Genomic DNA, 13,478 nt, shown 5'->3' with positions numbered 1-13,478 from the left:
CAAATAAATCTTGAATAACGTTCCAACCGGAGAATTACATTGACTTCAGATGAGCGATGGAACGGAGGACCTCCTCATGTGAACGCGCATGGTGAAAAAATGGTCACCTTACATTTACATTTAAGTCATTTAGCAGACGCTCTTATCCAGAGCGACTTACAAATTGGTGCATTTACCTTATGATATCCAGTGGAACAACCACTTTACAATAGTGCATCTAACTCTTTTAAGGGGAAGGGGGGGGTTAGAAGGATTACTTTATCCTATCCTAGGTATTCCTGTTAGCTCATGGCAGTAGTGACTCATTCCGGTCTCCTTCGGCCCCCTTTCACAGTAGAGTCATCAGACAAAGTTCTATTGACTGTTGACATCTAGTGGAAGCCGTAGGAAGTGAAAACTCATTCATATCTTGCTGTAATTTCAATGGGAGCTTGGTTGAAAATCTACCAGCCTCAGAAAAAATCCAAACAGGAAGTGGAACTTCTCAGGTTTTTGCCTGCCATATGAGTTCTGTTATACTCACAGACATAATTCAAACAGTTTTAGAAACTTCAGAGTGTTTTCTATCCAATGCTACTAATAATATGCATATATTAGCAACTATGACTGAGGAGCAGGCCGTTTACTCTGGGCACCTCTGTGCACCTTTCATCCAAGCTACTCAATACTGCCCCTGCAGCCATAAGAAGTTAAAGAAAAAAACAAGCAAACACGTTTGGTGTTCGCCAAAAGGCATGTGGGAGACTCCCCAAACATATGGAAGAAGGTACTCTGGTTAGATGAGACTAAAATGTAGCTTTTTGGCCATCAAGGAAAACGCTATGTCTGGCGCGAACCCAACACCTCTCATCACCCCGAGAACATCATCCCCATAGTGAAGCATGGTGGTGGCAGCATCATGCTGTTGGGATGTTTTTCATCGGCAGGGACTAGGAAACTGGTCAGAATTGAAGGAATGATGGATGGCGCTAAATACAGGGAAATTCTTGAGGGAAACCTGTTTCAGTCTTCCAGAGATTTGTGACTGGGACAGAGGTTCACCTTCCAGCAATGACCCTAAGCATACTGCTAAAGCAACACTCGAATGGTTTAAGGGGAAACATTTAAATGTCTTGGCCTAGTCAAAGCCCAGACCTCAATCCAATTGAGAATCTGTGGTATGACTTAAATATTGCTGTACATCAGCGGCACCCATCCAACTTGAAGGAGCTGGAGCAGTTTGCCTTAAAGAATGGGCAAAAATCCCAGTGGCTAGATAGAGATATAGCCCAAGCGAATTGCAGCTGTAATTGCTACAAAAGGTGGCTCTACAAAGTATTGACTTTGGGGGGGTGAATAGTTATGCACGCTCAGATTTTCAATTTTTTTTGTCTTATTTCTTGTTTGTTTCACCCCCAAAAATATCTTGCATCTTCAAAGTGGTAGGCATGTTGTGTAAATCAAATGATACAACACCCCCAAAAAATCAATTTTAATTCCAGGTTGTAAGGCAACAAAATACTGTAGGAATAATGCCAAGGGGGGTGAATACTTTTGCAAGCCACTGTATAGTGGACTAATATACAGTGCACWAATTTTGACATGATGCAGCCACCACTATGCTTGAAAATAGAGTGGTACTCAATAATGTGCTGTATTGGATTTGCTCCGAGCATAACACTTTGTATTTAGAACAAAACCTTAATTGCTTTGCCACATTTTTCCAGTATTACTTTAGTGCCTTGATGCAATCAGGATGCATGTTTTGGAATATTTTTATTATGTACAGGCTTCCTTCTTTTCACTCTGTCAATTAGGTTAGTATTATGGTCATAAGTAGTGCACTATATAGGGCAGGGGTAATTAACTCTTATCCTACGAGGTCCGGAGCCTGCTGGTTTTCTGTTCTACCTGATCATTAATTGCCACCACCTGGTGTCCCAGGTCTAAATCAGTCCCTGATTAGAGTGGAACAATAAAAAAATGCAGTGGAACTGGCTTGGAGGTCCAGAGTTGAGTTTGAGGGATATAGGGAATATGGTGTGATTGGGACACAACCTTGGACTGGAGTACAGAGGATCTAAGGCAAAAGAGGATCTATAGTGTGATGCAGTACCAGCACTGGGCTCTGTTCATCTGAAATACTTCAATTGAATACAATATTAGTACGTTTGATTGCCTAATTACCGTACCTTTTATAACATATGCACTAATGTGAATTAGAGCCTAAGTGATTCACTGAGACTATTTAAAGGTTATAGGACGAATGTGACCATGGAGATGATGAACATTTGGGATTCTAGATGTTTCAGGGTAGGAAACATAAATACCTGCATTCTGTCCAAATGGTTCTGTTCAGACACAAAAGAAACACATAGAAACACACAATGACATTGAACAAAGATGAAAGAAAACAAACACCCAAATCAAACTGTTACACCGTATGAGATCAATGCATACGTAATACAGTAATCCATGCAAAATCATGTAAATAAATGAGAAAAGAGAACCATTACAAAACAAGTAAGAACGAGTCCCCCATGGGGAATATCAAGTAACTTACAATAAATATAAAAAATTAAATAAAAAACACCCAAAATCATACCCAAGACAGTGTTGAGAACCAGAAATTATGGAAAGGAATAATACTCATGTCCCTAGATAATCTTAGTGTCATCTCCTCTCTAGGTTAACTCGTCTTAACGCAGTAACTGAGCATGCTATTGGAGTTCTTTGTGAACAGTGCCAGTCCTCTAAATGCATCTCCTCTACACTGTAGATATTTCATCATCTGGATAGTTGGGCTCTGAATATATTCTGTAAAAGAGGTTTCTCCAGGAGCCATTAGTGCCATGGCTGGTATGAGAGCTTCTGAGCTGAGCCTGAGCAACGGTGATGTTGAGCGGTCTCACTGAGTCGTAAAGGAGAGAGTTATGAGCAGGTTTTGCTGACCCAACTCTCTGTAAAAGTGTTCTATTCTCATTACAGCTAAAATCACCACTCAACGAAAGCCTCAAAAAGGTATATATACTGAACAAAAATATGAACGCAACATGCAACAATTTCAAAGATTTTACTGATTTACAGTTCATAAAGGAAATCAGTCAATTGAAATAAATTCATTAGGCCCTAATCTATGGCTTTCACATGACTGGGCAGGGGTGGAGCCATGGGTGGGCCTGGGACAGCATAGGCCCACCAGCTTGGAAGCCAGGCCCACCCACTGGGGAGCCAGGTCCAGTCAATCAGAATGAGTCCCCCATCCAGAAGATCCCACAGGTGAAGAAGCTGGATGTGGAAGTCCTGGGCTGGCGTGGTTACACGTGGTCTGTGGCTGTGAGGCCGGTTGGACGCACTACCAAATTCTCTAACACAATGTTGGAAGCAGCTTATGGTAGAGAAATGAACGTTCAATGGCAACAGCTCTGGTGGACATTCATGCAGTCAGAATGCCAATTGCAAGCTCCCTCAAAACGTAAGACATCTGTGGCATTGTGTTGTGCAACAACATTTTAAATGTTAAAGCGGCCTCTTATTGTCCCCAGCACAAGGTGCACCTGTGTAATGATCATGCCGTTTAATCAGCTTCTTGATATACCGCACCTGTCAGGTGGATGGATTATCTTTGGCAATGGAAACATGCTCACTAAGAGCGATATCAACAAATTTGTGCACAACATTTTTGAGAAATTAGCTTTTTGTGCATGTGGAAAATGTCTGGTACAATTCACATGTTGCGTTTACATTTTTGTTGTTCAGTGTAAATACAGTATGGAGTATGACCTGGGATGAACCAGGCTTACCTCAAAACTAGCTTTTCATGAAAGGCAATATGGATTTGGTGGAATTCAAACAACACAATGGAGGTATTTTTCATATGCATCAATGTATCTTGCATACACAAACAAAACCACATATCAGTCAATTGACAGACATTTTGAAAACAGCCACCGAAGCCATCCTCATTTTGCCCATCGGACCTCCATGTCCACTTACCTCTAACAGGTGGACCGCTCCCTCATGCTCTTTCTCAGCTTTAACCTGAGCCTGAAGAATACACAGAAACACAGTCATATACTACTGTAGGACCTGCAGGTGACACAGTGAGCACTGCACAGTATCTCTCTGTCAGTGTTACATCAAACATACAAGTGGCATAGCTCTTGGTACACTGCAGACATACAGGTAACTGCCAAAGTAATGGAGACAGTATATTGAAAGTAGGTGTTTCCACACAGGTGTGGTTCCTGAGTTAATAAAGCAATTAACATCCTATCATGCTTAGGGTCATGTATAAAAATGCTGGGCAGGCCATTGCATTATTTTGGCCATTATTTTGGCTACTATGGCCATGCCCCCATAGGATGAGAACTCCCCCATTCCCCGGGGCACCAGCGGTCACTGAGTGGTTTAATGAGCATGAATACGATGTAAACCATATGCCATGGCCGTCTCAGTCACCAGATTGCAACCCAATTGAGAGGGTTGATTCTGTAGTGAATCGGAGACAGTGTTTTCCAGCACCATCAACAAAACACCAAATGATGTAATTTCTCGTGGAAGAATGGTGTCACATTCCTCCAATAGAGTTCCAGACACGTGTAGAATCTATGCCAAGATGCATTGAAGCTGTTCTGACTTGTGGTGGCGAAAGGCCCTATTAAGACACTTTATGTTGGTGTTTCAATTATTTTGGTAGTTACCTGTAGAATAGACAGTCTGGGTTGAACAACAACTGATGTCAGCTCTGCACAGCATGAGGAGGAGAAGGCAGTTAATGCCTCACAGCTGAGGGCTATCTGAGGACCGGGGGAGACTGGGTGAGAACAGATGGGGCGCGATGAGTTCCAACAGAAAAACCTGAAACTGAGGTGCATCAGAATAGCCTCATGAAATCAATCTGTTTCATCCAGATTGGCTTTGATATCGATAAGGACAAATTGCTGTTCTACTCCAATGAGATAATATCTGTGCAATTGCTAATTGAATGAAATCACAGCACAATAAATAGGAGTAAACAGAAAAAGGAAGGACAAGGACTCAAACGAGCACGCTGAGGCAGATGCATACAAACACATGGATTGAAGCACAGATAGTCACGGATAGACGTGCAGACACAGAAGCTGACACACATTCTCTCTGCGTCTCTCTAAAGTGAAGTGCTCAGTTTAGGCTCAGGGGAGTCTGATCTGTGCTGTGTTTGCCGTTTGCGCTAATTGCCTGTCATGGCTCCTCTCTGAACAGAACACATACACACAGGAATACACACAGCTCTCTAGAGGCTCAGATTATTGCTGCCCATAGAGACAGACAATCACAGGAGACCACTGATTATATGACCCCTTTTACTTTCTCATCAGTCTCACCAGGACTAATGGTAGAATTTTTAAAGTTTTTTTCATGGTGTGTTTGGGGGGATCATTTCATGATAGTTGCACAATACTTGTCTCTCATAATCAAATCAAATCAAAGTTTATTTGACACGTGCGCTGAATACAACAGGTGTAGACCTTACAGTGAACTGCTTACTTACAGGCTCTAACCAATAGTGCAAAAAAGGAATTAGGTGAACAATAGGTAAGTAAAGAAATAAAACAACAGTAAAAAGACAGTTGAAAATAACAGTAGCGAGGCTATATACAGGCACCAGTTAGTCAGGCTAATTGAGGTAGTATGTACATGTAGGTATGGTTAAAGTGACTATGCATATATGACGAACAGAGAGTAGCAGTAGTGTAAAAGAGGGGTTGGCGGGTGGTGGGTGGCGGGACACAATGCAGATAGCCTGGTTAGCCAATGTGCAGAAGCACTGGTTGGTCGGGCCAATTGAGGTAGTATGTACATGAATGTATCGTTAAAGCTACTATGCATATATGATAAACATACATTTTTTTACATTTTTAGTTATTTAGCAGACGCTCTTATCCAGAGCGACTTACAGTAGAGTGCATACATTTTATTACATTTTTACATACTGAGACAAGGATATCCCTACCGGCCAAACCCTCCCTAACCCGGACGACGCTATGCCAATTGTGCGTCGCCCCACGGACCTCCCGGTTGCGGCCGGCTGCGACAGAGCCTGGGTGTGAACCCAGAGACTCTGGTGGCGCAGCTAGCACTGCGATGCAGTGCCCTAGACCACTGCGCCACCCGGGAGGTCAAGTAGAAGAGTAGAAGCAGCGAAAATAGGGGTTTGGGGGGCACACAATGCAAATAGTCCGGGTAGCCATTTGATTACCTGTTCAGGAGTCTTATGGCTTGGGGGTAAAAACTGTTGAGAAGCCTATTTGTCCTAGACTTGGCACTCCGGTACCGCTTGCCAAGCGGTAGTAGAGAGAACAGTCTATGACTGGGGTGGCTGGGGTCTTTGACAATTTTTAGGGCCTTCCTCTGACACCGCCTGGTGTAGAGGTCCTGGATGGCAGGCATCTGAGCCCCAGTGATGTACTGGGCCGTACGCACTTCCCTCTGTAGTGCCTTGCGGTCGGAGGCCGAGCAATTGCCGTACCAGGCAGTGATGCAACCGGTAAGGATGCTCTCGATGTTGCAGCTGTAGAACCTTTTGAGGATCTCAGGACCCATGCCAAATCTTTTTAGTTTCCTGAGGGGGAATAGGCTTTGTCATGCCCTCTTCACGACTGTCTTGGTGTGTTTGGACCATTCTAGTTTGTTGTTGATGTGGACACCAAGGAACTTGAAGCTCTCAACCTGCTCCACTACAGCCCCGTCGATGAAAATGGGGTCGTGCTCGGTCCTCCTTTTCCTGTAGTCCACAATCATCTCCTTAGTCTTGGTTACGTTGAGGGATAGGTTGTTATTCTGGCACCACCCGGCCAGGTTTCTGACCTCCTCCCTATAGGCTGTCACACTGTTACCATGATAAGAGTGTGAGGTAACTACGCTATTTTATATTTAAAAATTGCACTGCTGGTTAGGGCCTGTAAGTAAGCATTTCACTGTAAGGTATACACTAGTTGAATGCGGCGCACGTGACAAATAAATGTTGATTTGTCTTGTGACCACTGTGGTCATACTGTGGTCATGGTGGTTAGAGTCTAGGGCGGAGGCGAGGTGGGGTATTATGGGCTTACCCTCTGCAGAAGGTGAATCTCCTGCTGCTTGGTGGTGAGGACAGCCAGGGCCTGCTCATGCTCCTCTTCCAACTGCTGCCTCCTCTCTGCAGCCTCTCGCATATGCTGTGGAGAACAGGTCACAACACAGTCAATACATGGGCATATGCTCGGGAGACCACAAACATATCACAACATGTTCAATACGTGGTTACATACTGGGGAGACCAGGTCACAACACAGTAAGTTCATGGTCATAGTGAGGTAACTATGCCTTTAAAATCTCCAAATGGATCATAGAATGGTCACACAACAGTCCAAACACTTTTACAGCACCCGAAGCAGCTACACAATACATAAAAATGACACAATACATAAAAAGCTTTAATTTTTTATTCAGAGGGTATAACATTTGTCTACCTGTATTGACTACATCTAGTCCGACTCACTGATTCCTGTGATCCATCACACAGAGACACCTACACAAAACCCAAATCTAGTCACTCCCAAATTAGCTGAGTCATTATGACTGTATCTGCCGCTGCCGCCGGTAGGAATTGGAGTTAGGGACATAAGATGTTTCTTGGAGTTTAAAAACATAAAGCAGCTATGGATTCTAATTACTGCACTGTGTGTGTGTGAGAGAGAGAGCAAGAGAGAGAGAGAGAGAGAGGGTGTTTGGGTACTGTGGTATTCTTTAATCAGCTTGGCTCATTAGACAGGTCAGAGTCTATGTTTGTAATTGTTGAGTGGTTTTTGGCAATACACTGTAGATGCATGTGTTCCAGAGTAGAGACTAAAGAGTGTTCCAGAGACCCACAGTAGCAACTCTAATTGAGTACTGGCAGTGGCTGCTGTGGAAACGTTACCTGAAAAAATATCGAATCTCTCAATGTTCTAATCTCTCAAAGTTCATCTCAAATTGTACCAAATTCATGCTTCTGAAATTACACTTTTTTTTGATACCCCTACTAGCTTTGGGCTAAGTAGGCACTGCTTTGCATAATCATAGTCTTAAGCTCTGCTGGGGACTCCAGTGACTGAGGGACTGTCACCAGGCTCCTTTGTGAGAGGCAAGTGCTCAATGTGAAACCTCCCTCCCCAAATTCATAATTTACTACTGTTCCTATAGTCGAATTAACTATTTATTTTCACCATATACGTAAATACTGTGCAAAAGCACACTCCGTCATCACACACTGTAACCAAGCTAGCACCACTAGGCTACTGTTCACAGAGACATCAGCTGATTGCTAATGTACGCTGAATGACCAAAAGTATGTGGACACGTGCTCGTCGAACTTCTCATTCCAAAATCATTGGCATTAATATGGACTTGGTCCCCCTTTGCTGCTATAACAGACTCCACTCTTCTGGGAAGGTAGCGATCTTATGGCAACCTCCAAAGAGGTTGCCATAAGATACACTGCCGATTTTGCAGGTTTTCCTACGTACAAAGCATGTAGAGGTCTGTAATTTTTATCATAGGTACACTTCAATTGTGAGAGACGGAATCTAAAACAAAAATCCAGAAATCACATTGTAGGATTTTTAAGTAATTAATTTGCATTTTATTGCATGACATAAGTATTTGATCACCTACCAACCAGTAAGAATTCCGGCTCTCACAGACCTGTTTATTTAAGAAGCCCTCCTGTTCTTCACTCATTACCTGTATTAACTGCACCTGTTTGAACTCGTTACCTGTATAAAAGACACCTGTCCACACACTCAATCAAACAGAATCCAACCTCTCCACAATGGCCAAGACCAGAGAGCTGTGTAAGGACATCAGGGATACAATTGTAGACCTGCACAAGGCTGGGATGGGCTACAGGACAATAGGCAAGCAGCTTGGTGAGAAGGCAACAACTGTTGGCGCAATTCATTAGAAAATGGAAGAAGTTCAAGATGACGGTCAATCACCCTCCGTCTGGGCTCCATGCAAGATCTTCACTCGTGAGGCATCAATGATCATCAGGAAGAGGGATCAGCCAGAACTACACGGCAGGACCTGGTCAATGACCTGAAGAGAGCTGGACCGCAGTCTCAAAGAAAACCATTAGTAACAACACTACGTCGTCATGGATTAAAATCTGCAGCGCACGCAAGGTCCTGCTCAAGCCAGCGCATGTCCAGGCCCGTCTGAAGTTTGCCAATGACCATCTGGATGATCCAGAGAGGAATGGGAGATGGTCATGTGGTCTGATGAGACAAAATAGAGCTTTTTGCTCTAAACTCACTCGCCGTGTTTGGAGGAAGAAGAAGGATGAGTACAACCCCAAGAACACCATCCCAACCGTGAAGCATGGAGGGAAACATCATTCTTTGGGGATGCTTTTCTGCAAAGGGGACAGGACGACTGCACCGTATTGAGGGGAGGATGGATGGGGCCATGTATCGCAAAATCTTGGCCAACAACCTCCTTCCCTCAGTAAGAGCATTGAAGATGGGTCATGGCTGGGTCTTCCAGCATGACAACGACCCGATACACACAGCCAGGGCAACTAAGGAGTGGCTCCGTAAGAAGCATCTCAAGGTGCTGGAGTGGCCTAGCCAGTCTCCAGACCTGAACCCAATAGAAAATCGTTGGAGGGAGCTGAAAGTCCGTATTGCCCAGCGACAGCCCCGAAACCTGAAGGATCTGGAGAAGGTCTGTATGGAGGAGTGGCCAAAATCCCTGCTGCAGTGTGTGCAAACCTGGTCAAGAACTACAGGAAACGTATGATCTCTGTAATTGCAAACAAAGGTTTCTGTACCAAATATTAAGTTCTGCTTTTCTGATGTATCAAATACTTATGTCATGCAATAAAATGCTAATGAATTACTTAAAAATCATACAATGTGATTTTCAGGATGTTTTGTTTTAGATTCCGTCTCTCACAGTTGAAGTGTACCTATGATAAAAATTACAGACCTCTGCATGCTTTGTAAGTAGGAAAACATGCAAAATCGGCAGTGTGTCAAATACTTGTTCTCCCCACTGTATAATGTAGATAAATCAGTTATTTAACTAGTCTTTACTAGATTTTCTGCTGCTGACATCTGCCTCAACAAACAGTCGAATTGCCCCCTTCCCAGTCGCTGACAGTGAGAGATGCAACTTCAAAGTAGCCTACTGCTCAACTCGCCACCAGGCACCCATATGCTCTGCATACAGGACAGCTCGCTGCCGCACTCACGCTAGCAGATCAAATCATTACATTAAAATAGTCACCAATCAAAATGGCATTTTTCTCATAGGAGGGCATGTACCTCTGTCGGCGCCATGACAAGTTGGGGCAGCCGTGCTTCTAGCTCCTAAGTAACTATGCAATATTTTGTTTTTATATGTGTTATTTCTTACATTATTAGCCCAGAATTTTTTTGTGTTATTACATACACCCGGAAATAATATCAGAGCGGTGGTAACTCACCAGCATTACCAGCATTACGACCATATGACTTTCCCGAATTGGATCCCTTGTTTGTACCCCCCAGGGCAATTGAACTGATTCCAGAGGCTGATCCAAAACACCGCCGGCTGAGAAGAGAGTGGACTTCTAGTCCGACTAAGGAGGCGCGCACAACACCCACTGCTTCCGAGTATATTACTCGCTAATGTTCAGTCTCTGGATAATAAAGTTGATGAGCTCAGGGCGAGGATCTCCTTCCAGAAAGACATCAGGGCTTGTAACATACTCTGCTTCAAGGAAACATGGTTCTCGTTATATATAGTCTGAGTCCATTCATCGCACAGACAGGAATAAAGATCTCTCCGGGAAGGAGAAGGGCGGGGGCGTATGTTTCATGATTAATTACTCATGGTGTGATTGTGATAACATACAGAAACTCAAGTCCTTTTGTTCCCCTGACATAGAATACCTCACAATCAAATGCTGACCGTATTACATCCCAGGAGAATTCTCTTCGGTTATAGTCACAGGCGTGTATTTTCCCCCTCAAGCCGATACCACAATGGCCCTCAAATAACTACACTGGACTCTATGCAAATTGGAAAACAAATATCCTGAGGCAACATTTAGAGTACCCGAAGATTTTAACAAAGCTAATCTGAGGAAAACGCTACCAAAGTAATACCAACACATTGACTGTAGCACTCGCTCTGAGAAAACATTGGACCACTGCTACTCAGCTTTTCGAAATGCCTACAAGGCCCTCCCCCGCCCTCCCTTCGGCAAATCTGATCATGACTCCATGTTGCTCCTCCCTTCCTATAGGCAGAAACTCAAACAGGAAGTACCCGTGCTACGGACTATTCAACGCTGGTCTGAACAATCAGAACCCATGCTTCAAGATTGTTTTGATCACGCGGACTGGGATATGTTCCAGGTAGCTTCTGAGAATAACATTGTCGAATACACGGTACGGTGACTGAGTTTATCAGGAAATGTATAGGAGATGTTGTACCACTGTGACTATTAAAACCTACCCAAACCAGAAACCGTGGATAGATGGTAGCATTCACGCAAAACTGAAAGTGCGAACCACCGCATTTAACCATGGCAAGGTGACTGGGAATATGGCCGGATACAAACAGTGTAGTTATTCCCGCCGTAAAATAATCAAACATGCAAAATGTCAGTACAGAGACAAAGTGGAGTCGCAATTCAATGGCTCAGACACAAGATGTATGTGACAGGGTCTACAGACAATCACGGACTACAAAGGGAAAACCAGCCACGTTGTCGACGTCTTGCTTCCGGATAAGCTAAACACCTTCTTCGCCCGCTTTGAGGATAACACAGTGCCACCGACACTGCAAGCTATGAAAGACTGGGCTCTCCTTCTCTGTGGCCGACTTGAGTAAGACACTTAAGAGTGTTAACACTCGCAAGGCTGCCGGGCCAGACGGCATCCCTAGCGCGTCCTCAGAGCATGCGCAGACCAGCTGGCTGGAGTGTTTATGGACATATTCAATCTCTCCTTAATCCAGTCCGCTGTCCCCACATACTTCAAGATGTCCACCATTGTTCCTATTCCTAAGAAAGCAAAGGTAACTGAACTAAATGACTATCGCCTCACTTCTGTCTTATGAAGTGCTGTTAGAGACTAGTCAAGGATCATATCACCTCTACCTTACCTGACACCCTAGACCCACTTCAATTTGCTTACCGCCCCAATAGATCCACAGACGACGCAATTGCCATCGCACTGCACACTGCCCTATCCCACCTGGACAAGAGGAATACCTATGTAAGAAAGCTGTTCATTGACTATAGCTCAGCATTTAACATCATAGTACCCTCCAAGCTCATCATTAAGCTTGGGGCCCTGGGTCTGAACCCCGCCCTGTGCAACTCGGTCCTGGTCTTCTTGACATGCCACCCCCAGGTGGTGAAGGTAGGCAACAAGACCTCCACTTCACTGATCCTCAGCACCGGGGCCCCACAAGGGTGCGTGCTCAGCCTCCTCCTGGAATCCCTGTTCACCCATGACTGCGTGGCCATGCATGCTTCCAACTGAATCATCAAGTTTGCAGACGACACAACAGTAGTAGGCCTGATTACCAACAATGACAAGACAGCCTACAGAGAGGAGGTTAGGGCCCTGGGAGCGTGGTGCCAGGGAAATAACCTCTCACTCAACGTAAACAAAACAAAGGAGCTGATCGTTGACTTAAGGAAACAGGGAGCACCCCCCCTATCCACATCAACGAGAGTGGAGAAGGTGGAAAGCTTTAAGTTCCTCGGCATACACATCACTGACAAACTGAAATGGTCCACCCACACAGACAGTGTGGTGAAGAAGGCACAACAGTGCCTCTTCAACCTCAGGAGGCTGAAGAAATGTGTCTTGGCACCTAAAACCCTCACAAACCTTTAGAGATGCACAATTCGAGCATCCTGTCGGGCTGTATCACCACCTGGTATGGCAACTGCACTGCCCGCAACCGCAGGGCTCTCCAGACGGTGGTGCAGTCTGCCCAACGCATCACCGGGGGCAAACTACCTTCCCTCCAGGACAGCTACAGCACCGGATGTCACAGGAAGGCCAAAAAGATCATCAAGGACAACAACCACCCGAGCCACTGCCTGTTCACCCCGCTATCATCCAGAAGGCGAGGTCAGTACAGGTGCATCAAAGCTGGGACCGAGAGACAGCTTCTCTCTCAAGGCCATCAGATGGTTAAATAGCCATCACTAGCTCCGTAGTGGCTGCTGCCCTATATACATAGACTTGAAATCACTGGCCGCTTTAATAATGGAACATTAGTCACTTTAACAATGTTTACATATTTTGCATTACTCATCTCATATGTATATACTGTATTCTATTCTATTCTACTGTATTTTAGTCTATGCCGCTCCGACATTGCTCATCCAAATATTTATATATTCTTAATTCCATTCCTTTACTTTAGAAATGGTGTCTATTGTGTGTATTGTTGTGAAATTGTTAGACTTGTAAGATATTACTGCACTT

At 44.4% G+C, this 13,478-nt stretch overlaps 1 protein-coding gene across 2 annotated transcripts in view; it reads right to left on the bottom strand.

The window, feature by feature from the left end:
- The window catches only part of rimbp2a (RIMS binding protein 2a), a 93,495-nt gene that overhangs the window by 24,686 nt on the left and 55,331 nt on the right, over positions 1 to 13,478 (bottom strand). For both annotated transcript variants that reach the window (XM_070443578.1, XM_070443577.1), the window contains 2 exons: positions 7,074 to 7,178; positions 3,976 to 4,026 (listed from right to left, as the gene is read on the bottom strand). In XM_070443578.1, coding sequence (XP_070299679.1) covers positions 3,976 to 4,026; positions 7,074 to 7,175 — 153 coding nt within the window. In that variant the 5' untranslated portion in view covers positions 7,176 to 7,178. The remainder of the gene's footprint in view (positions 1 to 3,975; positions 4,027 to 7,073; positions 7,179 to 13,478) is intronic.

Source organism: Salvelinus sp. IW2-2015, linkage group LG5, assembly GCF_002910315.2.
Source record: "Salvelinus sp. IW2-2015 linkage group LG5, ASM291031v2, whole genome shotgun sequence".
In the NCBI taxonomy this organism is placed as follows: Eukaryota; Metazoa; Chordata; class Actinopteri; order Salmoniformes; family Salmonidae; genus Salvelinus; species Salvelinus sp. IW2-2015.
Note: the sequence above shows the minus strand (reverse complement) of the source record. Positions and strands in the feature narration are given on the sequence as shown.